The 25,331-nt window shown below is 38.7% G+C and overlaps 1 protein-coding gene across 1 annotated transcript in view; it reads right to left on the bottom strand.

Moving 5' to 3' along the window:
- The window catches only part of STK38L (serine/threonine kinase 38 like), an 88,584-nt gene that overhangs the window by 26,612 nt on the left and 36,641 nt on the right, over positions 1-25,331 (bottom strand). Inside the window, exons 3-4 of the mRNA XM_034646010.1 lie at positions 9,070-9,214; positions 5,539-5,620 (exon numbers count right to left, since the gene is read on the bottom strand). Coding sequence (XP_034501901.1) covers positions 5,539-5,620; positions 9,070-9,214 — 227 coding nt within the window. The remainder of the gene's footprint in view (positions 1-5,538; positions 5,621-9,069; positions 9,215-25,331) is intronic.

Below are 25,331 nucleotides of genomic sequence, written 5' to 3'. Positions count from 1 at the left end.
GATCCCATAACGCCGGGATCACGCCCTGAGCTGAAGGCAGACGCTTAACCGCTGTGCCACGCAGGCGCCCCCGATGTAAACATCTTTAAACAGCTGAATGAAGTTACACACGTAGGTACATCAATGGTGGAAACAGTGAAGACTATTTTTTTGTTCAAAAATGCCCACTGAATGATTTAAAAAAACCCAGAGAGCCCAAAAAAGCAGCTTGTTTTAAGACTAATTAAAAAGGCCACATGGGGGCACTATAGTACCATGTCTTTCAAAACAGTAAAGCGGTTTGGGGGGGTGTTTTAATTACATAAATGAATAACTATAAGAATTTTGAAATTCTTTCTGGGTTTCTGACTTTCTGGACTATAAAATGAAGTACAGTTGGGTGTAGTTTCAGAAACTTGTCTAATCTGGGGCGCCTGGGTGGCTCAGTTGTTAAGCGTCTGCCTTCGGCTCAGGGCGTGATCCCACCGTTATGGGATCGAGCCCCACGTCAGGCTCCTCTGCTATGAGCCTGCTTCTTCCTCTCCCTCTCCCCCTGCTTGTGTTCCCTCTCTCGCTGGTTGTCTCTATCTCTGTCGAATAAATAAATAAAATATTTAAAAAAAAAAAGAAAAAAACTTGTCTAATCTGAATGGAAAATATGATCTCATCACATACTTTCATAATCATGCTCAAAATCAACAGAAGAGAGGCCACTAAAGAAAATAATGTTCACTAATATTTAATAGCTTGTGTAATGTAGCAAGTAAACAATGTTTATGTAGTCTGGGGCACAGCTATTTAATGGCAAAAAGGGAGAATCACGAGTATATGGAGCACATAATTCTAAAAAAATGGGACCTCACTATAACATTGTTACATTACTTAAAAACAAAACCCTATTCCATGATATTAGTCTTTTTTTAAAGATTTATTTATTTTTATTTTAGAGAGCTAGAGAGTGGGTGCGAGCGGGGGCGGGGGGGCAAGAGGAGAGGGGAAGTGGGCTCCCCGCTGGGCGGAGCCCGAGGCCCTACCACCCTGAGATCATGACCTGAGCCAAGACCAAGAGTCCATTGCTTAACCAACTGAGCCACCCAGGTGCCCCCCCCCCATTATATTAGCCTTAAAATCAGTGTTGCAGTCCAGGGGGAGGTGAAGCAAGCTAGCATAAAAAAATATATTGATGGAGCGCCTGACTCTTGGTTTCGATTCAAGTCGTGAAATGGAACCCCATGTAGGGCTCCACGCTCAGCTGGAGCCTCTCTTTCTCTCTCAAATCAATAAATCTTAAAATATATTGATGACATGATGAACACTGAGTAATGTACAGAATTGTTGTACACCTGAAACTGATACAACACTGTATGTTGACTACACTGGGAATTAAAATAAAAAAGTTAATAAACTCAAAAAAATATATTGATGAAAAAAAGCATGTTGGCGTATCTGCTCACGACTTGTGTAGATTAAGTAGCCTTGAAAAACAAATGACATTTTTGCGGTAATCATATCCTTTCCGGCCAAAGAGAAAAATCTGTGGGCAGGCTTAACATTTCAAGGCTCCCTTTTGCAGCTTAAATTTGTTTATTTTGTTTTTCCATTAGAGTGAATAATATTCCATGTCTGATGGGATTTTCTTAAGTGAAACAAAACTAGACATACATTGTTTTCTTCCTTTCTCTGTTCCTTTTTAAATGGATGTTCCTCAAATTCTTGATCTGTGGGATGTTCGGTTTTTTAATAAGACAGACAGTGTACACAGAAGTTCTGAGATACAAGAGCATTCAGCTGGCAACTTCATCTCCGCATATATGCTCTACGTGACCACATTACATGGTTTAATTTTCACAAATAACTTTCACAAATTATTTCACAAAGATTTTCTGTTAGGAAAGAATTAAGGATAAATACTAGTTTCAAATTTAAAATTAGATTTTTATAAAACAATTTTATTTTTTAAAAAATTCACCCCAGGGTGCCTGTGTGGCTCAGTCCGTTAAGTGTCTGCCTTCAGCTCAGGTCATGATGCGGGCGGGGGGGGGGGGCTGCTGCTCAGAGGGGAGCCTGCTTCTCCCTCTTCCTCTGCCCTCCCAGCCCCCGCTCATGCTCTCTCTCTCTTCTCTAATAAATAAATAAAATCTTTAAAAGGAAAAATCCACCCCACATAATGATAGCTGCAACATATGTTATATCAAGGTTAAGAGAGAATATCTACTTTGTAGAATTTGACATAATCTAAGACCTAGCATGGGGCCTAACAATAAGCATTTGTAGAATTAAAATATCCTCACGGAAAAATTTTAGAAGTTTTATAGTTACCATGGGCCACTAACTTTTTTGATATAAAACATATCACATTTTCTATAACTTAATTAGAAGAATTAAAGAAAACAGCTCTAAATGTATTTAGCACTTCCTGGTACAGAGCAGAGATTGCAAACCAGGAGCTACAAACTGCATTCAACCCACAGATGTATTTGATTTGGCCTGAAAGTTGTTTTTAAAACACTTGAATTATTTGCCGATATTTTTAAAAAGCAGGTGATGTCACATAAAAGTCCAGATTTCCAGCCTCTCTTGGAAAACAGTGTGGCCAAAGTGGTGGTCAGTCCCCTTTTGATGGACTCTAATTGGTCACAGTCTCCACCATCGATGCCCGTCATCAGGTGACAAGAAGAATGGGGCCGGTGCTCCTATCTCCTTTCAGTAAAATGAAAAGGGGTATGTCTTTATCAAAAGATAAACTGTGAGGATCAGATATTTCAGAAAAAGAAAAAAAGAGAGTCTATTTCTTTGTGGAAGAAAAAAAATATTCTTAGAAGTTGAATGTGCAAACAAAGGGTGTTGGATCAGAAGAACATATAACCTAAGATGTCATGAAAACAACCCAGCTGGCTTCCCTTATTCCTGTTATCTACTTGGCCCCCGAGCATCTGTTTTTATAATTTCTCCCTCGAGATTTCAAATTAAGATCTTATGCTTCAGATCTCTTATACATTATATATATGTATATAAACATGGACAGCACTGGAGGAGATAATGCTAAGTGAAATAAGTCAAGCAGAGAAAGACAATTATATGATTTCTCTCATCTATGGAACATAAGAACTAGGAAGATCGGTAGGGGAAGAAAGGGATAAAGAAAAGGGGTAATCAGAAGGGGGAATGAAACATGAGAGACTATGGACTCTGAGAAACAAACTGAGGGCTTCAGAGGAGGGGGTGGGGGAATGGGATAGACCGGTGATGGGTAGTAAGGAGGGCACGTATTGCATGGTGCACTGGGTGTTATATGCAACTAATGAATCATCAAACTTTACATCAGAAACCAGGGACGTACTGTATGGTGACTAACATAATAAAAAAAATTAAAATAAAAAAATATATATATATAAATATAATGATGCATAATAGACATTAATCCAATAAGACTAATAAGAAAGTTAATACTAATGAATAAATGAGAAAGGTGTGCTGAGCTTTATTTTTTCTTTATTGATTGTAATACAGATCTAAATCACAACCGTTCTCATTTAAAGCTTAAAGAATATAATTAAATGAGTTTTTAAAACGTTTATCATAGCAATTTTACACAAATAATTTGGGTTTTCTAGATTGAGTCAACTGATTAACCAAGTAATCACGTTTGGTACAAATCATAAAATATCTTATTTTATTTAAACAGTGCCAGCAGACAAATAAAGGAACAGTCCTAGGAAAGGTACAGGGAAGATTAAATAATAAAGATTAAACAAAGCATCATTTGGAAGACCACTCTTAAAGGATAGAAATTCTTTTCTGATCACTGAAAACTGTTAAACTAATTCATCTTGGTTGTATCTCCCTATTGCCTAGAAAACAAGTGTACATTTCTTAGTAAACTAATATCAGCCTAGCCTTTCCATATGTACTGTCAATTTACTTTGCTATTTCCTTTACTGCATCCTTTATAGTTCATTGTTCTGCAATTATTTTGTATTTATCGCTTAATTCTAATGTAAATCTACCTATTTTTCTAAGATGAAATCAGTTGTTACCTCTTCCATGAAACCTTTTCTGACTCCCTATATAGAAAATCCCTGTATTTTCAAAGTTTGCCACATTCTATCATGTATACATATTTTTACACACACACATATCATCTCTCCTCCTAACTGGTAAACTCCTTGAGGGAAAGGTCATTCATTGTTCCTTTATTCACCAAATACTTATTATATCTATAGACCTCTGCCATCCCTGGAGGTACAAAGCTGAATAAGACATTACGGAGTTTCTACTGTGAGGAAAGGGTATTTAGGGACGCCTCAGGGACAGGAACAGTGTTCACGCAGAATGTAGGAAGAGTACCTCAAGAGATTAGGGAAGATTTCCCAGTGGAACTGAGACCTGAAGTGAGGCCCAGAGCTTCCTGAAGAATAAAGGGAATTGGGCAAGAGTAAGGAAGTTCTAAGCGGCAGAATAGCCTGTGAAAGGTCCATAGGCAAGAGCGTGGAAGTTACTCAGTAGTGGTGGTTAGTGTGGGGATGGGGAACAAGAGATGAGGCTAAAGAGAGAACGCAGAGGCCAAACTGTGAAGGCTCTTACGCATTAATGTTAAAGTCTACCCTCATCCAAGAGTACTCGGGAGCCAGTGAAGGATATTAAGCAATAGAGTGACGTGATCAAACCCGTTTGTAGACAGAGAACTGTGGGTGAGGTGGACAGAAAACCTGGGGGTGGGAGTGGGGCCCAGACTACAGGAAGTGAGTCCAGCTGGGGGTAGTTTTTCTTCAGGTGAAACACACAGTAGTTTAAAGGAGGGGAGAGGCACTGGACTAGAGAACTGGATGGTTGTGTTTTTTTTTTTTAAGATTTTATTTATTTATTTATGTGACAGAGAGACAGCCAGCAAGAGAGGGAACACAAGCAGGGGGAGTGGGAGAGGAAGAAGCAGGCTCCCAGCGGAGGAGCCCGATGTGGGACTCGATTCCGGAACACCAGGATCACGCCCTGAGCCGAAAGCAGACGCTTAACAACTGCGCTACCCAGGCGCCCCAAAGAACTAGACGGTTTTAAGAAATATTCAGGAAAAAATGTGAGAAGATTTGGCGATTCACTGATTCTTCTTGGAGCGCACTTTTCTGGTTCCATGCACTTAGGCTACTGTAGACCCTGTTCATTAAATCTATGTTCTTGGAATTAAAATAATAAAAAGCTGCCTCCTTTTAAAGATCTCCATCATAGGAACAAAGTAAGAAGCCCATATTCAAATGATGAAATCCACATTACCTACGTTATAAAATCATCTGATATCAATAAATGAAAAAGTTACTGGGGTTGCCATTATACAGAAATTAGCCCCACCCCCCACAACCCCACTAACTTTCTTGGGATATAACTGACATACATACAACACCCCAACATCTACAGTGTGATGTTCTGATGCACGTACATATCACGAAATGATTACGACAATAAGGCTGGTTAACATCCGTTGCCTCATATAAGTCTTTTTTTTTTAATAGTGAGACATTTAAGATCCATTCTTAGTAACTTTCAAGTACATAGTATCATTAATACAGTCACAGTAATTACAGCTAACGTAGTTACCTCTTCATCTGCTAATCCTTCCTCTTCCATGGCCACTTCTAATTTCTTCTGCCTTTTCAAAGAAAAAATAATTTAAATTTTAAATACATTCCTAACTATTCCCATTTAAGAAATGTTCACTTATTTATTCGAGTTTACCACTTCAGTTTGTTATGCTAAAAAAAAAAATCTTTTAAGTTGGTAGTTTTCTTTCTCAAAATATAAACCCAACCCAGACTTCACTTTATCATATTGGCCAAATGAAAACTGTGCTTCTAATGCTGCTTAAATCAATGATTACAAAGGTGACTAATGTTCTAATAAGGAAAATCTGTTGTCTAATATTCAAACAACCAAAATCATTAACATTTATCAGTGTTTACATTAGAAGTATATAAAAGTAACTATAGTGACTAAAAGAGTAAATATTTAAGGTGGATATCCCTGTTTGAATCCTGATTCTAATCCTTATTAGCTAAATGAGCTTGTGGAAGTCCTTCATTTAAAGTCTAAGCTTGATTTCCTAATCAGTCAGAAAAAAAATTTCAATGCAATTGAGTGTATTTTATTCTAATTCTTTGAAAACTGTACATAAAAAAAAAAAACATTAACCACCGGAACATTTGCTTTTCTAGGTATAGCCAAGTCCAGTTATTCATCATTTTTAAATGATACCACCTAAGTTAGTTAAGCTAAGCACTGTGGGGGGATGGGGAGGAGAGGGGGTGGGTGGATAAAGTAACTGGTAACTAGAGATGGCTGTGATACAAATTTTGAACTCATTTCCAACTGAATAGTCATCATTTTATTTCTATCATATTGGTTTATCCTAAAGATAAACCTGAAAGAGCTCTTCCTAATTAGTTTTGGAGTATGTTAGAATAAGACTAACTTTCCAGGATTTAACTCCATGGGAATAGAAGGGTTGAGGATTGAAATCATCATATACATTTTTTAAGCATTTGTCACTTATGATAATATGTCTAAAGGTAAGCCCTTTCCTAACCCATTACTCTTATGGAAAATTCATAACAAAAATATCTAAAGGCTGTTCATAAACAGCACCCCAATGGCAATGACACCTAACGACATGTTCTCTGCATACTTCCTCAACATTTGTAAGAGAAACCTGGGTGCTTACCACGCTGATTTTTATCTGTTATTTACACACTATTTTCCGAAGCCCAACCCTTAAAATGGAGTGAGCTCTGTGCTTGCCGTCATGCCGCTCTGCGCCCTGCAGAGCTGCTTGTTGAATGATTCTGAGTTTTCTCCTCTGCAGACGGACTCCACAGTGGAGGAGAACCGCTAATCTGTGAGGGCCCATCAGTATACAAGCGACTTCATTCTTCCGTCAAATCTCTACTGCCTCCCTTCTTCACTGCTTGCCAAGACTACCTTCATGAAATCATCCCTTACTCTGGAGAGAGAGGCAGTAACCTTCATCCATTTCCACCTTATCTAATTGAGAAGACCTGTGGCTTCTCTTGTACCTGAAAAAAAAAATACTGTTCCTCCTAAATGCCCTGACATTTTGTTCTGATTGGTGCTTTATTTGGCTTATGTATTTATCCAATTAGTTAAGCCTTAAAAATTCATCACATGTAGTCCTAAAGTATAAGCTTTTAGAAAATATGAGCTATTTAATATGACTTCCACAGCACCAAGCCAAGACTGCCCTTTTTTTTTTCTTCTTGAAATAACAGCAGATACTTTCATTCTTACTTTCCTTTGTTTGGAAATACAGGGTAAAACTGAATTACTGAAAGACTTCATCAAGAAAAGACAATGAGCCTTCAAAATTCTGATGCATAACTTCAGTGTCTGCCTCCTGAAAAAGCAGTCTTTCTTTCCCTGATTCTCTTCTACTTTGTTCACTCTCCCTTGGTGATTGGATGATTTCCAGAGACTTTCATTGTATTTACAATTAGTATAATTACTCATATGTTTGGATTCATTTCTAACTGATTGTGTAGTTTCTATTTGTGTCGACTTTTTGGTGTTTTAGTTTTTCTTTTTCCCTTGCCTTATTTTGAACCAGAATTCTTCCTCATTCCATTGTTTCCCTTCTACTAGTTTGGAAGTTATAAACTCTATTAGTCTGAAATGAATCAATCCTTACCCCTCTGTAGGTTGTACCTCTATCACGGAGATACAAAGATTGCTAGGAACACTTCAATTATACTTACTTCCCTCCTGACTGATAGTGCACCACTGGAAAATATTTTAATTCTACTTTAAAAAATGTACAAGACATTATCATTATTGTTGTTGTTTTTATGCCATTTGTGTTGAAATTTATCCACATATTTACACTTAGATCTGTTTGTGATTGCTTTCCTTTAGGCTAAATTGAATCTTCTGGAAGTTTTGCTGATGGTGAATTTAGTTTAATCTGCTTCCACTCCAGCCTCTTTCTTCTCTTCCTTTAGGAACTTCGGTTAAAGATGTTAGCTGTCCTCGCTATTTTCCATATTTCTTAACTCTCCTTCATATTGGCCGACTCTGTGTCTCTAGGTTGACTTCTGAATAATTACTTAAGTTCTATTTTCTAGTTCAATTCTCTTCAGCTTGGCTGATCTGTAGTTAGAACTGTCCAACATTTCATACCTAACTAGGCGCCATTTTTGTCAATCTTTCTTGCTCCTAAGTTCTATTCTACTGCTGTTGTCACGATCCTAATTCAAGCCTCCTTTCTATGTGCCTGGACTACATCACTAGCCTTTCCTGTTTCTTATCTCTCCACCCACAATCCATTCTGTACATCATACCTAAAGTACTTTTCTAGAGAAACACCCGTGATCACTGATTCTGTTAAAAAATCTTCAAGCCTTTCAACTCCCATGAGAAGAGCTACATTAACAAAGCATCTAAGGCTCCCTGGGAATGCTGAAATCCAGCTCAAGCTCAACTGGCCCTTGCTTGACCCAGCACCAAAGGCGGTTTCTTCTGTCTCCTGCTCTTTTATCTCCTTCTTCTCCCATTAATGCATGTATAATTAATACTCTTCCTTGAGAGCCCTGATAAATGCCACCACCATTTATGACGCCCTCCCAGTTACTTTAGTCAAAAGCAATCTCTCCTTTCTTTGCCCTTCTCTTAGGGATGCTTTTCACTCTTTCATGTAATATTTATGGGCCTTGTCTCCCTTACTAGAGTTTTCTAAAGACAAAATAACATGTCATTCATGTTTTTATTCTTCCACCTCCACTTACACTCTACATATGTTTTTGGATAATTAATAATATTAATTATTCATAAAGTATAAAGATATATCATAATTTCATGGTTAGAAATGTTTTATTGAAGATAGTCATTGACATGTGATTTAAGTATATGGGTGCACAGGACAAGAAACCACTCTGCGAAAATAACTCGAGATACTGTTAGTTCAGGGAGCCTAAAAACAGCATACAGGGATCCACAATATTTATATTATTAATGGACAACACGTTTACACCCCACTTGCAACCTAACAGCTTATTAAACCAAACAGAAAATTCTGACCAGCCTTTACTGTACCTGGTTTCTCTCTCTTCATGCTGTAAAATTAGGTTGCTGTAAAAATTCTCCAACGTGAGCTTGGCCACAGTCACTCTTTCCCGGGTATGGTTGCTCATAGGAAAGGTGTTTGTAGTCCCTGCCGTCATTGCCATAGTAACCGAAACTGAAACAACATATAAACACAAATTTTCAGTAGAAAAACACTTTCTATCCTTCATAATAAACTCTGGAGATGGTTTAGTTTCTGCTAAGCAAAATTCTATGCTAACAGTTAAGACATCCAAGTCTTTCACATTATAAATAACACAATGCTAGTAAAGAAAGAGGAAGCAATAGAAATTATTTTTGTGTTGGCACCATCAGAGTCAAGAAGCACCAGTCCACACAACATGGACACATTTTATACAAAAGGTTGTGGTCAACAAGCATTCAAAACAAGAGGTTCGATCTATTTTGCTGTTGTTTTATTGATCACTAAACAAAATCCACAAGATTTTGTTAATATATATGCCTGCAGTAAACGTTAAGTCTCCTAGAGTTAATGTAGTCCAGTTAAATAGTAGGAAGTAGCTTCTGCCATATAGGTTCTAGGAAACACAAAGCAGTGTATCAAATCCGCACACAAACATCAGTCTGAAGCAATTCTTACACATTCAGGCTTTATGGGTAAACCACTTTTAAAAACAAGCCCCTTTGGATGAAGCCCTTGTGGCCCTATTTCATTCTGAATTCTTTGTCCTTTCAGAAAGTGCTGTAACAAGGTCCGGTGTACTTTTCCAGACTGTGAAGTCCACTTCATTTTCAAGTGACACTCAAATGCCCGTAGGTGTCAGGCAGAAAGTACAAATGAATCAAGCCAGGTGACAGTAGAGATGTTTTGGGACCTTCACTGGGCAATGTGTGTCTACTTAAAGCCATTCAAGTGTCATCTCTGAAAAACCACTGGGCCAGCCAAATGAAGTACTGGTGTGAAGAAGATAATTTGGACAGTAAGACAAGGAATGTAGCAAAATGGCTCCTTTGTGGAAGGGTTGGGGGGACAGACTGAACTGTGGTGGCTGCTACTAGTGGGCACTGACCCTAAGAGACTTGTCCCCTACAGTCTACATCAGGACCAAAAAGCACTGGAATGGTTTCATGCAGTAAAGAGGTTTTTGCTTGACTGGACGGGCATCGTAACAGACGTAGAGCAGATCTAGATTGCCAACAGCGAGCATCCAACGTTACACCATTAGCCGGAAAAGCATTCCCCAAACTTGACACCTGCTCCCCAACACCCACCTCTCCCTAATTACGTGAAGAGAGAGACCCCTGCGTATGGACCGGAACTGCAGTAAACTCCAGGGATAATGGGATGAACCAAAAGAACTTTCTTGTTCTTCAGCATCAAGGTTGAAAGTATACAATTTAACTCTGGCAAATTCCCGGTTCCACTGCCCTCTTACTGGCTTTATACCTCAATGTACTGCATAAGCCTCAAAGTCATTATGTCTAAATACGAATCTATTATTTTAGCCTCACGAGCTTGTTCCTCTGCTGACTACTCTAAAGGTTTTTAGAACAAGAAGTTGAACACGTCACTTGTTTAAAATCATTCACGTCTCCTCACTGCCTATAGCATATCAAATTAGCTTAGCATGATAAACAAAGGCAACTCACAGACACTGAATGGTTGTGCCTATTAGGAATCCTATGATATTTTGTTCACTGATTTCTCCCTTTTTTCCCCAGAGGATTTAAGAGAGTGGCCCTTCCTAAGCACGAGTGCATTTCCTGCTCACAACAACCGTGCGAAGTAAGGAAATGAAGCTTATTAAAGTCACCAGGCTGGTGTGCTGTGGAGTCAGGATCCAACTCCAGGTGCTGTCTCCAACTTGACTGTCTAGCCTTCTCCACTGCCCTCCCACCCCCTCTTCTCCCAATATACTCAGCTCTTTCCTGCCTCCAAACCCCTGCATGACCTATCCCCAATCACTTCTGACTTTTAAGACCCAGTTTAGCTCAAGTCTCACTGTGACGACTTCTCTAACATTCCCTACAGGAAGAGGCCTAACATTTGGTATTTCTCCATGCGTGTTGCCTAGCACCTGTACCAATATATCTCAGATACTGGTATTTAGCACTCATTTGTCTCTCCCACTAAACTAGGAGCACCTCTGGGCAAGAATTTTTCCCCATTCATTTTTGAGTATTCACTACAATAGCACTGTATCTGACACATAGTAGTCCTTAATGAATGAGTCAACCTGTCGAATGGGGGGTGGAGGAAGAGTTGGAAGAACTGGCAAAAAATGAAGTACTCTATAAAGGTTGGCTAATATGCAACTATAGGAAAAGAAATTACTGAACCTAGGAGTCAAAAATTTCGAGATCTAATCCACGCCCTGCTGCTAATGATTGTGAGGTCTTATTTGAATGACTAGAATACTCTGAACTCAAAAGGGGTTTTATAATATTTGCTCTGCCTGGTTCACAGGCATAGTCTAAGGCCATCTAAGATGATACACAGCAAAGCCACAATGGCTTATACAAATGTAAGACATTATTTGAGGCACCTATTTAATTTTTTAATGTGCTCTACGTGCTTTAACGTAATGAATATTATTTTTAAAAAACAATAAAAAATAAAAACAAATGGAACTCAAGAATTATCACAGGCAAATGATTTTTGAGTACTGAGTTGCTCTTCTTAGAATACCATCTAAGACAATGCTGCCACACCATCTTTAGAAACCTCAGAATCACTGGATTCGGGTTCTGTGTTTCAGGATCAGATGTAGAAAAGTCAAAGAAGAAAAAGTGGAATAGGCAGGGTATACAGCAGACATCCTGAATCCCACTTAATTGGGATTTGATGACAGACGGAAGGCCAAAGAAGATGGACTAGAAGTTAAGGAATTCAAATAAATTTAGGAAATCCATATTAAACCAAATTAAACAAGTATCTTATTTCAAGACTTCTCAGCATCTTTAATATACTAATATGCACCCTAAATCCTCAAAAGGGGGAGAGAAATAAAATTTGCAGGTAGTATTCTAAGGAGCTTCCTTTAGGCATATGAAATTTAAGTTCATGGATAATTCTCATCAAACACAAGTAAAGAAGTGCCTGTAACTTTTTTTTCAACCTTTGGAGGAGGGGAAAAATTTGGAAACTCCAACACAGAGCAATATCCAGCGATTTGAGAATGTTCTCTCATTTGTCCAGAAGATCTGGACCTGATAAGGAATTTTCAAATTGGTTTGCCCGTTCCTAGGAGGAAAAAAGGCCAAGACCCAACTATGGCTGTCCAAGGCCTATATGTTCCTTTCAAAAAGTGAATGGTGAAAAAACAACAAACCAAAATCTTCTGTGGTGCCTCCTAATAAAAGCGCAAAGAAATAACACCTAAGTAATGTTTGTAGAAGCCAGAAAGAAAGATGTGTGATGAACTCAGGGTCTGGCCTTGGAAGGCAGCTGACTGGCTGCCAACGGACCTCGTAGAGCAAGCTCTGGCCTTCAGCTTCCAGAGACCCACAGCAATCAAATTCTGGAAGCTACTTTAGCCTAACAGAGTTCACAAGAGACTGATATGCATGACATAATAGCAATTTACTGATTTACACAATAAGAAATTGAGCAACAAGGAACAAAGACTTGCATCTTCTGGCAAATGTATTCAATCCTTGCAGGCTAGGCAAGCTAGACAGATGTAAAGCCTTAATTAGGATCCGAAGATTGCTTGGTGAGGACAGCATCAAAACAAAGAGAACCGTTATTCAATTTAAATGTTTAATGGCATCAGACTAAGGGAGATTCTTAAAAATAAGTAAATAAAAGACAGATCACTATCTTGCCCAAGGTATTTTAAAGTAGCTGGAGATGGCCAGCATTAAGCTCTCCTGCTCACTGGGCCAAAATGAAGCAAAATTGAGGGGATGGATATGGGCAGAATTACTACTGAGCAAAACTTTGGGGAACATTTCTGTGAAACATAAAAAAATTGCTAGGGAATTCAAAATAATTCTAAACATCAGTAATTGTGTACATCAACAGTACAGGGAAATATAAAATTGGTTTAGATAAAAATGTAAGAACCAAATGTAAGTTGTTTAGATAAAAATGTAAGAGGTCTTTATAAAAGAGGGATAAAAATAAGATCAGGTTTCTCTCATCATAAGAAGATGTAATGAGTTTAACTCCAAAATCCAAAGGTGGATGTTGAGTAATGAAAAACAATTTCCATGGGGTGCCTGGGTAGCGCAGTCGTTAAGCGTCTGCCTTCGGCTCAGGGCGTGATCCTGGCATTCTGGGATTGAGTCCCACATCGGGCTCCTCCACTGGGAGCCTGCTTCTTCCTCTCCCACTCCCCTGCTGTGTTCCCTCTCTTGCTGGCTGTCTCTCTGTCACATAAATAAATAAAATCTTAAAAAAAAAAGAAAAGAAAAACAATTTCCAGACACTGTATCATCTAATCATGATTAATTCTTTCCACTCTTACTTACATATACATACCTGCAAGTATGTATACTGTGTTTAAAAACCAAATCAGAGCAAAACCTATTCATCTTTGTATTGTCTTTGTAATGAAAGTATTACAAAACCTCACAAAGTGCTGAGCCCACAGTAGGCATTTAGTAAATGACAGTAAGAGAACTCAAATTTAATGTAGTTGAAATTATATGTTTCATATGTAATAGTTCCTTTGGATTAAAAACTACAGAATCAGTGTTATGTTAACTTCAGAAAAAAATCCTACTTGAGAGATACAATTGCAGAAAAAGCCCAAATCCTTCCCTCAGTCTTGATTAAATGCTATCCTTTAGAAATTAGCTTTAAAAAAAAATAATTTCCTTCTAACCAGACACAAACAGGCTTTAAAATTTTCAAATTAAACAAAACCAAGAACAGAAGTGTCCAAATTATTACAAAGAATGATCTAGATGACTGGCACTTATTATATTGCAAATTTATTCCTCTAATGGATTTAACACTGTCCTTTGTCTTTTACTGAAGCCCTTTCTTTAGTCAGAAAAAGAACAGGATACAATTTGCAAGTCTAGAATTCCTGGACTGATAAAAACAACACTAGGTGCCCTTGAATTTCCTGTCCACGTGTTTTCTCCAGACTCCCCTATTCATTAATGGAGACGCTACCAATAGTTAAGTCCAACATTCTTTCGTACATTAAGCCTGGGGAAAGGAGATAACAAATCTGGCACTCAAGCTACCTATAAATAGATGTGGTGTCTCCAACCATTTACTATCAAACTTCTAAGTAGGAAAACAGAAATGCTTTACCTGACTGGCAAAACACACTACTTAGCTGGAGATTTCACCTTAGTTTCCACATACTACATATCACAGGAACAAGTATCCTTAATGCTACTGTACTGCCTTGGAGTATAAAAACTTTTCTAAAAGCATTTAGTTACAACCATAATGCCCTAAGCTACAATAGGTCCTCAGATTGGATACTGCATGTGCTGGGTCCCTAAGAATAGAGCAGCCAGTTTCTTTCCTCTGGGCAGTACATTCAGAAGAGTAAGAAATTCAGTCTGGTGAAGGCTCAGGTTCCAGTACTCACTCTTACTGGTTGTATTATTTCTAGCTAACATTTACTGCAGGTTTATACTATGTGCCAACACTGCACACATTCCTGAGAATACTAAGAAGGATAAAATATAGTCCCTGCCTTAGGGAGTTCACAATCTTATGGGGATGCAAAGAAGGGAGAAATTAGCTCTCCAAGGGTTTAAGAGTAGAAGATACTTGAACTGAATCTTGGGGTGGGTGGGGAGGAGTCAGATGCACAGAAATAGCAGAAGATGAAGGTGAAGGACAGGTGGGAGTCATGATAAAATACCTTTCTGCCATGTTAAAATATACTAAGCATAAATGGGAGTCATTCAGGACTTTTAATAAGTGAAAAGTAACAGCCAACAAATAACATTTCCTCAGCAGTTATCAAGAACTCTCCTAAGAATGGTACAGCTTTGAATGCAGTTAATCCTCCTGTCACCAGCAAGACCCTAAGACCTGAACTTTAACTGCCCACCTGCATGTACCTACCTACCTTGTGTCCCACATTTTTCTTAAGTTCTTCTTTCCAGCTTATCTCTCAGCTCAGGCAAAAGACCCAATGGGCATAGCATCCCATGATGGAAACCAAAATTATCCCTCAAGCTGAAACAATTGCCGTGGGGAAGGGGTCCAGACCACCCACAGCAGTTTGAGCTTACCCACCTACTCCCACCTGCACAGATGGACCATGGAGTGACCAACAGTGACCTCTACCTCATTATCATGCAAAATTCTTGCTAATGAGGAGCACAAGCCTCATTAACGTAACATACAATGTACGTGTAGGCATGTCTCCTTGAGGCACACGTGTGACCCTATGCCTGCCTCTACACATGATGACAAGGATCCCCTTTCTAAATATTCATCCTAACCCTAAATAAAAGGAACCCATTCACTCTTGCTTGGGGAATCAGTTTTGGAAGTTACTCCCCGTGATCTCCTTATTTGCTGCAAATAAAGTGGACTTTGTATGACAACTCCACCTGATACAGTTTCTATCAGTAAGTCACCAGGGAGCTAACTCGTCTTAGTTCGGTTACATAACCACCCCTAAAATCCTATCTGATTGGCACTTCAGATAGAGTATGCTAGTACAGGGAGGATGGAGAAAAGGCTGGGAGTAGATTAGATTGAAGGAATGTAAATCAGGTTAGGGGAATGCACTAATAAATAGTCACAGGGTTACAAATTTGTGGCCTGCAGTCATATTTTGTTTAGCTTGCACTGTGACTTAGAAATTAGAAGATTTCACATAAGAATTCAGATTTCTGGTACTCTTACAAAATCAGCTTGGTCAAATATGAGCCCACATTCCTGCCTGGAACAGAGAAGCAGCAGCCCCCTTGCAATACAGGACATCCTGCCCAAGTCTACCAACTTTCTACTCCCTTCTGCCCAGCATCCTTCACACATTTTATTACCTGACTGCTTCTGGTAAGCATCTGAAATCACGATCTTTGGTTTAATATAAAAATAATGAGGGCCTAATTTAAGATAGTAGCAGAAAAGATTAAAAGAGGGGCTCGGATATTCAGCTGCAAAGACTGAAATCCATAATTACCTCTGGGTTTCAGATTGGGATGAGTGGGTAAGTGGTGATATCATTAATAAGAATAGGAATTATAAGAAGAGCTAAGTTGGTAGGAAAGAAAAATAAGCTCAAGTCTGATTTTGTCTGAGTTATGTCGCCAGACTCAGCTTAAAATTCATGCTTTAAAATGTGAGTTTTAAAGATTTACATATAGAAATGGAAAAATAATCCTGTTCCAAAAGTAGCAAGGAGAAGGGAATGAAGAACAACATTCATAAAATACCTAAGAATACATTGGTCAAAAAAAAAAAAAAGTTAGTCTTTTTATGAGGAAATCTAAACATAGATTGTGGCATATTCAATTAATGCTGCTGGAATAACTGGTTATCTATTTAAGTAAGCCAGACAGTTGTTCATTCCACTCCAACGGACAAAATAAATTTCAAATGGTTCAAAAGGATGAACACAGAAACTAAAGAGAAAAAAAAAAAGGAAAGAAAAGGGGAAATAAAGTAAAAAGAAAAATTAAACTTCAAAAAAATTACAAGAAAATATAGATGAGTAACTATCTGATCTTTGAATTGACAAGAACTGTATTAAAAAGAAATCATAATAAAAAAGTGCCACATATACAGATATCAAACAAGATTAAAAGCATTTTGGAGAAAAACTGCAAAATAACAATGTATATTAAAAGTATACATTGAACGTATAAAGGTATATGTTAAAAATAACAAATTCATTTCTTAAAATGTATGAAAAGCTTATAATGCAGCTTTTTAAACATAAAGTTGTAAAAGGAAAATAAGGACCCTAATAAATAGATAAATAATACTGACTGACAATATGTAAATAAAAATAGCTAACATCTACAAAATGTTCAATTTTCCCAAGTAAATCAAAGACATGGAAACTTTAAAATAATACATATGTTCCCTATGTGAAAATAGCCGTAATTTTGGGGGAAACCCTCTTGGTCCAGGCTATCATGAGAAAACTTTCTCATACACCATCTGTGTTTGTGTGTGTGGTTTTTCCCAGCTTTATTAAGATGTAATTGACATAAAACATTGTGTGATGTTAAGATATAACAAGTAATGATTTGATACATACAATATATACATACACACATCATGAAATGATTACCACAATAAAGTTAGTTATCCATTACTTTGTATAGTTACAATTTTTTTGTGTGTGGTGAGAATTTTTAAGATTTACTCTCTTAGGGGTGCCTGGGTGGCTCAGTTGTTAACGTCTGCCTTCGGCTCAGCGAGCGATCCCGGCGTTCTGGGATCGAGCCCCACATCAGGCTCCTCGGCTGTGAGCCTGCTTCTTCCTCTCCCACTCCCCCTGCTTGTGTTCCCTCTCTTGCTGACTGTCTGTCAAATAAATAAATAAAATCTTAAAAAAAAAAAAAGATTTACTCTCTTAGCAACTTTCAAATATACAATAAGTATTTTTAACTATAGTTACCATGCTGCACAGTACATCGCCAGAATTTTTTTTAAATTTTTTTTATTATGTTCGATTAGCCAACATATAGTACATCATTTGGTTTTGATGTAGTGTTCAACTATTCATTAGTTGTGTATAACACCCAGTGCTCATCACCACTCATGCCCTCCTTAATACCCATCACCCGGTTACCCCATTCCCCCACCCTCCTCCCTTCTGTTTGTTTCCTGGAGTCCAGAGTCTCTCATGGCTTGTCTCCCTCTCTGATTTACATCACCAGAATTTATAATGGAAATTTTCTACACTTTGGCCACCTCTACCCATTCTTCCTCCAACTGCCCTTATCCCCAGAGGTCCATGGTAACCACCAATCAAACTATTTCTAGGAATTCAATTTTTTTTTAGATTCCTCATACAAGTGAGATCATACAGTATTTGCCCTTTTCTGTCTGATTTATTTCACTTAGCATAATGCCCTCGAGGTCCAGACATGTTGTCACAAATGGCAGCTATCCTTCTTTATGGCTATGATATTCTATTGTATCGAAATACCACATTTTTTTTTATTCGTTCATCCATCAGTAGACACTCAGGTTGCTTTCATGTCTTGGCTATCGTGAATAATGCTACAATGAACACAGGGGTGCAGCTATCTCTTCGAGACAATGATTTCATTTCATTTGGACAGATACCCAGAAATGGAATTACTGGAACATAGGGTAGTTCTATTTTTAATTTTGGGGGAATCCTCCATACCAATTTATATTTCCAACAACACTGCATAAGAGTTCCTATTTTTCCACATCCTCACCAACACTTGCTATCTCTTGATAATAACTATTCTAACAGGTGTGAAGTAATACCTCACTGTGGTTTTCATTTGTATTTCTCTGGTGATTAGTGATACTAGTCACCTTTTAATTTACCTGTTGGCCATTTGAATACCTTCTTTGGAAAAAAATGTTTATTCAAGTCTTTGTCCATTTTTAATCAAATTATTTACTCTTCTTGCTATTGAGTTACATGATTTCCTTATATATATTAACCTCTGTCCTGAGCTTTCCTTTGCTGGGAGATTTTTGATTACTGATTCAATTTCCTTGCTCATTATTGGTCTGGTCAGATTTTCTATTCCTTCAGGATTTGGTCTTGGTGGATCGCATGTTTGCAGGAGTTCATTTATTTCTTCTAAGGCTATCCAATTTGTTGGTGTTTCATTCATCACTGTAGTCTCTTTTGATCCTTTGTATTTCTACAGGATCAGCTGTAATATTTTCTCTTCCATTTCTAATTATATTTGAATCCTCTCTTTTTTTCTTAGTCTAGCTAAAGGTTTCTCACTTTTGCTTACCTTTTCAAAAAACCAACCAAAAGTTTTGTTAAACTTTTCTATTGTTTTCCTCATCTCTACTTATTTCTGCTCAGGTCTTCATTAATTCCCTCCTTCAGCTAACTTTGGGCTTAGTTTACTCTCCTTTTTGTAGTTCCTTGAGGAGTAAAGTTATGATATTTGAGACCTTTCTTTTTTCTTAATGCATGTATTTATCACCATAAATTTACTACAAACTCTTAAGCTGTCTTTGCTGCATCCCATAAGTTTTGGTATGTTGGGTTTCCATTTTCATTTGTTTCATATTTAATTTTTTTTCTTTTGATTTCTACTTTGACCCATTGGTTGTCCAGGAGTGTGTTGTTTAATTTTCATGTATTTGTGAATTTTCCAGCTTTCCTCCTATTATTGATTTCTAGTTTCACACTATTGTGGTCAGAAAAATACTTGATATAATTCCTGCCTTCTTGAATTTGTTAAGACTTGTGTTGTGGCCTGTTGGATGGCATGTTTTGTTTTTGTCTGTTAGGTCCATTCGGTCTAGTGTTATTCATATCTGCTGTTTGCTCATTGATTCTCTGTCTGATTGATCTATTCAATATTGAGAGGGGGCATTAAAGTCCCCAAGAATTATTGCATAGCTGTTTATTTCCCTTTAGTTCTGTTAGTATTTGTGTTATAGATTAGGTGCTCTGATGTCAGGTGCATAATTATTTACAGTTGTTATATATTCTTACTTAACCCCTTTATCATTACATAATGACCTTCTCTGTCTCTTCTGACCATTTTTAGCTTAGTCTATTTCATCTGATTTAAGTTTAGCTACCCCCGCTTTCTTTTGATTACATACACTTGAAATAACTTTTTCCAACCCTTCACTCTTGGTCTATGTGTTTCCTTAAAGCTCAAATGAGTCCCTTGTAGACAGCACATCATTGGATCTTGTTTTTTAATCCATTCGGTCGTTCTGTGTCTTTTGATTGGAGAATTTAATCCATTTACGTTTAAGGTGATTAATAACAGGTAAGGACTTAATATTGCCATTGTGTTGTGTTCTGTTTTATATACCCTTTGTTCTTTGCCTCCTCTTTTGCTACCTTGTTTTATGAATGATGACTTTTTTTTTTTTTGGCAGTATGCTTTGACTACTTTATGGTAATCTTTTGTGTTTCTACATAGGTTTTTTGTGGTTATCATGAGGCTTATATTGATAACATCCAATTTTTTTATTATTATGTTCAATTAGCCAAGATATAGTAGTATACCACTAGTTTACATCCTAGTCTAAGCTAATAACAACTGAAATAGCTGACAGAAACTTTATACTTTGACTTCTCTACCCCTCACATTTTAGGTTATTGGTATTTTAATTTACATTTCATCCTATTTTTTTATTATGTTCAATTAGCCAACATATAGTATATCATTAGTTTACATCCTATTTTAAGCTAATAACAACTTAACTTCAATAGCTGACAGAAACTTTATACTTTGACTTCTCTACCCCTCACATTTTAGGTTATTGGTGTTTTAATTTACATCTCTTTGATACTGTGTATTCAATAATAAGTTATTGTAGTTATGCTTATTTTCAAGATGCTTATTTTTAAACTAGAGTTGTGAATTATGTTGTGAATTATGTGCCACCATTACAATATTTAAGAATGTGACCAGTGCAGGCACCTGGGAGGCTCAGCTGGTTAAGCGTCTGCCTTCAGATCAGGTCATGATCCCAAGGTCCTGGGACCGAGTCCCGCCTCAGACTCCCTGCTCAGTGGGAAGCCTGTTTCTCCCTCTCCCTCTGCCTGCCGCTCTCCCTGCTCTGTTAAATAATAAATAAATAATCTTTAAAAAGAAAAAAAAAGAACGTGACCAGTGAGTTTTACACATTCATATGGTTTTATGATGTTAATTAGCATCCTTTTATTTCTACTTGAAGAACACAACTTTAACATTTCCTGTAAGTTAGGTCTAGGGGCAAAGCTTCTGTTGATTCGGAAAGTCTTTATCTCTACTTCATTTGTAAAGGACAGCCTTAGGGCATATAGCATTCTTGGTTGACAGGTTTTTTTCTTTCAATATTTTGAATATATCATCTCATTCACTCCTGGACTGCAAAGTTTCTTTTAAGAAATCACTTATAGTCTTATGAGGGCACCCTTGTATAAACAAGTTGTTTTTCTTTTGTTGCTTTCAAAATTATCTTTTTTATTTGACTTCTGACAAACTACAATGTGTCTTGGTATAGTCCTTTTTGGGTTCAAACTATTTGAGATTCACTGCATCTCCTAAAGCTGGATGTCCATTTCTGTCCCCAAGTTTGGAGAGTTTTCTGCCATTCCTGCTTCATTTTTTTAAGATTTTATTTTATTTACTTGAGAAAGAGAGAGAGAGAGAGCAAGGGGAAGAGCAGAGGAAGAGGGACAACCAGACTCTGTGCTGAGCATGGAGCGCAACATGGGGCTTGATCTCACAACCCTGAGATCATGACCCGAGCTGAAACCAAGAGTCAGAGACTTAACCAACTGAGCCACCCAGTCACCCCTGACATTCTTGCTTTAATGTCTATCCCTTTCTCTTCTGGGTATTCATAACAATATACATATTCATAATACATATTTGCATCTCTTAATTGTATATTATAAGTCTGTAGACTTTCCTCACTCTTCATTTTTTTTCCCTCTGACTGGATAATTTCAAATAACCTATCTTTCAATTCACTAATTCTTTTTTCTACTTTGTCAAATCTGTTGTTGAAGCTCTCCAATGAATTCTTGAGTTCATTATGTACTTCAGCTCTACGATTTCTGGGTTTTTTTTTTTAATAGTTTGCATCAAAAAACTTTTGTTGAATTTTTCATTTTGTACATGCACTGTTTTCTGAATTTTATTTAGTTGTGTGTCTGTGTGTTCTTTTCATTCACCGAACTTCTTTAAGAGGATTAAAGTCTTTGTCAGATAGTTCACAGACTCCATTTCTTTAGGGTCAATTACTGGAGCTTTATTAGTTTCCTTTGGCAGTCTCATGTTTACCTGATTCTTCATGTTCCTTGATTCCTTGTATTGGTATCTGCCATTTAGGTAATTGGTCTCTTCCCCCAGATTTTATAGGTTCAGCAGGGAAAGACCTTCACCAGTCAGCTCAGCTTGGAATACTGGATAGATCAGCTGGTAGTATCTATGGGCAGGCAGGGCTTCCCATCAGTGTCTCTAGTTGGGTGGGCCACTACCCATGCTCTGAAGTTAGGGTGGGTGCAACTACCGGGTTCTGTGGTTGGGTGAGTCTGCTGGCTGGGTTCCACATTCAAGCAAGGGCAATGGGAGGGCTCCCTGATCAGGTGCAGCTGCTGGCTGTGTTTGCAGTCAGGTGGGGCCACTAGCTGGATTCTACAATTACTTCTGGTCAAGTGACATCACAGGCTGTGTTCCCTAGCATGGTGGTACCACTGGTTGGACTCCCTGACTGGGCAGGGCTATGGCCTGGGCTCTGCAATCACTCCTGTTTGGGTGGGGTCTCAGACTATGCCTCCTGATTGGATGGTGGTGCTAGTCAGACTCCATGTTGAGGAAGGCTGCAGACAGGTCTTTGTGGTTAGACAGGGCCGCTGGCTATGCTCTGTAATCAAACAGACTACAGACTGTCCCCCAAGGTTGGGCAAGGTCTCAGGTTACACTTCACAATCAGGTAAGCTGTTGGCTGTGCTCCATCCACTGCTGGAGATCGCTGGCTGAGCTCTCTGGTTGGGAGGGGCTCTGTCTGTGTTCTACAGTTAGAAGGGCTAGAGACTGTGCTCTGCAAATGGACAGGGTTTCCGTGCAGGCTTCCTCATCAGGTGAGGCTGCAGGCTATGCTCCCACTTGGACAGGTCACTGGCTGGGCTCCCTGCCTGGGGGAGGCAGCAGGCTGTGTTCAACAATCAGGCGGAGCCATAGGCTGTGCTCTATTGCAGGGCAGGACTGTAGGGTGGGCTCAGCAACTGGGCAGTACCATAGAGTGGGCTCTAGAGCTGTCCAGGCTCACTGTTCGGGTTCCCTGGTTTTGCAAGGTCAGAGGCTATACTTAATAGTATACTTACCAGGGCTGCTGGCTTGGCTCCCTGCCCAAGCAGGGCTACAGGATAGCCCTGTGGCTGCACAGATTCTTTGGCCAGGTGGGGATGGAGGCTATACTCAGCATTGGACAGTTATGAATGTGCTTCCCTGTCCGTGTGGGGCCATAGAACAGGCTCCATATTCAGTGTGGCTTGTTGGCAGGGGACCCAAATAAGGCAGAGCTGTCAATCAAGCTCCCTAATGAAGAAGGCCACTGATTTGGCACTGCAGATAGGCAGAGCAGCTGGCTGGGGTCTCTGTTCAGACACCACTGTAAGCAGGAACATGGTCCACCAAGATCTGAGCACTGGGTGATATAAACCCCATCTTCCTTCTCTGTCTATCTGATCTCCAGTAGTGGAGCCTTGCAGATTTTCCCAGTGAGCCCTGTGAGGTAAGACCCAAGTGGGCATCCCTGGATGTATCCCACAATGCCGAAGAAGCTGGATGTCCACCTTGGGCTCTTTTCCCCACTGGAAACCATAGGCCATGGGGGGCCTCCTCAGTACAGCACTGTGCTGGCCCAGAGGGAGGACGGCAATGAGGTCAGAGTACGTGGTCCTTCTCAGTCTCTGTGATACAGGGGTTTGCTTCAGCTTCACACCTGGGTGCTGGGATTATTACAGTGGTGTTGTCTATGGGTAGTTGCTACTTGGTCTTCTTACGAGGGAGGCTGAAGGTGGAAACAATCTATGCCACCACCTTGATGATATCACTCCCTGTGCTTATGTTAATTAGTAGGAATATAATCCTGTTTGGTAGGGAGTATAACAATTTGTATTAAGAACCTTAAGGTTTTGTAGGGTTTTTTGACATAATAATTTTACCTTTAGGAATCTATCATAAGAAAATAATAAAAATCACAGCAAAGATTTATAGTTGTGTTTAAATCAAAGCATTATTTAAAACAGCAAACAAAACAAATGTTTAAAATTAGGTGAAATGATTGATGGAATGATGATAGCATGAATACCACAGAAATACTGAAGAAAATTTCCTCTAAAAAATTTAACATGAGAAATAATATTAAGTAAAAAGGATACAAAGCTCTATCTACAGGTAAAATATGAACTCAATGATAGGGGAAAAAAGGGGGTAAATAATGGCATAAAATTATGGATAGTTTAAATTTTGTCCTTTTATCATTTCTTAAATATTCCAACTTTTCCATAATGGAAAAACAATGATTTTTATAATAAAAAAAAAAGTACTTCAGGGGCGCCTGGGTGGATCAGCTGTTAAGCGTCTGCCTTCAGCTCAGGTCATGATCCCAGGGTCCTGAGATCGAGCCCCGCATGGGGTTCCCTGCTCGGTGGGAAGCCTGCTTCTCCCTCTCCCACTCCCCCTGCTTGTGTTTCCTCTCTTGCTGTCTCTGTCAAATAAATAAAATAAAATCTTAAAAAAAAAAAAAAGTACTTCAGAGCTGTGTGAGGGCAGACTTGGGAACAGTAAAAGGGAATCAAACCGAACTTTTCAGCTCACAAAGGCGGTTTTCCAGGTACCACTGTACTTGGGAGTTTTTTCCTATGAACCAAATACTTAGTTCTGGTTTAGTGGAAGATAATGAAGAACAGCAAAAAGAGATTGAGTCATGGAATAAAATTAAACACAAACCACAAGACTAATGAGAATTCTGAAAAGTTTTCCAGTCATATCTTACACTTCTTTTTAGGAAAACAGATTTTTTAGTGGCTTATACTTGTGCATGTTGACAAGGCCGCAAACTGCTTGTCACTCTCTTAGCTTGTCTACTGGGGACTCCAAAGGTCCACCTCAAAATCAAAAAACAGGGCAGCACAAATCTTAACTAAGTTAACTTCAAGTCTTATTTAAGGTAAGGGAACTACTCTAAAATCATAAGAAACAAAATGAGTGCTCTAGCTTCAAAGATCCCCACTCCCCTTCACTCCTTCTTTAAAGGAAATACAGCCTAATTCAAAGCACCAGTACAGGGACGCCTGGGTGGTTCAGCCGGTTAAGCTTAAGCATCTGCCTTCAGCTCAGGTCATGATCCCGGGGTCCTAGGATCGAGCCCCATGTTGAGCTCCCTGCTCTCCCTCTGCCCTGCTCTTGTGCTCTCTCTCACACTCTCTCTCTCTCAAATAAAATCTTAAAAAAAAAAAAAACAACAAAGCACCAGTACAAACAAAAGTGCCTATTTTGTGCCTATTTTGTGCTACAAGGTGAAGGTCTGGTGTGACCAGAGAAAACCAACGAAGTGGTGAGAGGTGGTGAGAGGTGCTGTGACGCACTGTCAAGGAAAGGGGAGGAGCAGGTTTTGGGGAACAGCCCACACACTCACATCA

The sequence above is a fragment of the Ailuropoda melanoleuca genome, chromosome 16 (genome assembly GCF_002007445.2).
Source record: "Ailuropoda melanoleuca isolate Jingjing chromosome 16, ASM200744v2, whole genome shotgun sequence".
Taxonomy (NCBI): domain Eukaryota; kingdom Metazoa; phylum Chordata; class Mammalia; order Carnivora; family Ursidae; genus Ailuropoda; species Ailuropoda melanoleuca.
Note: the sequence above shows the minus strand (reverse complement) of the source record. Positions and strands in the feature narration are given on the sequence as shown.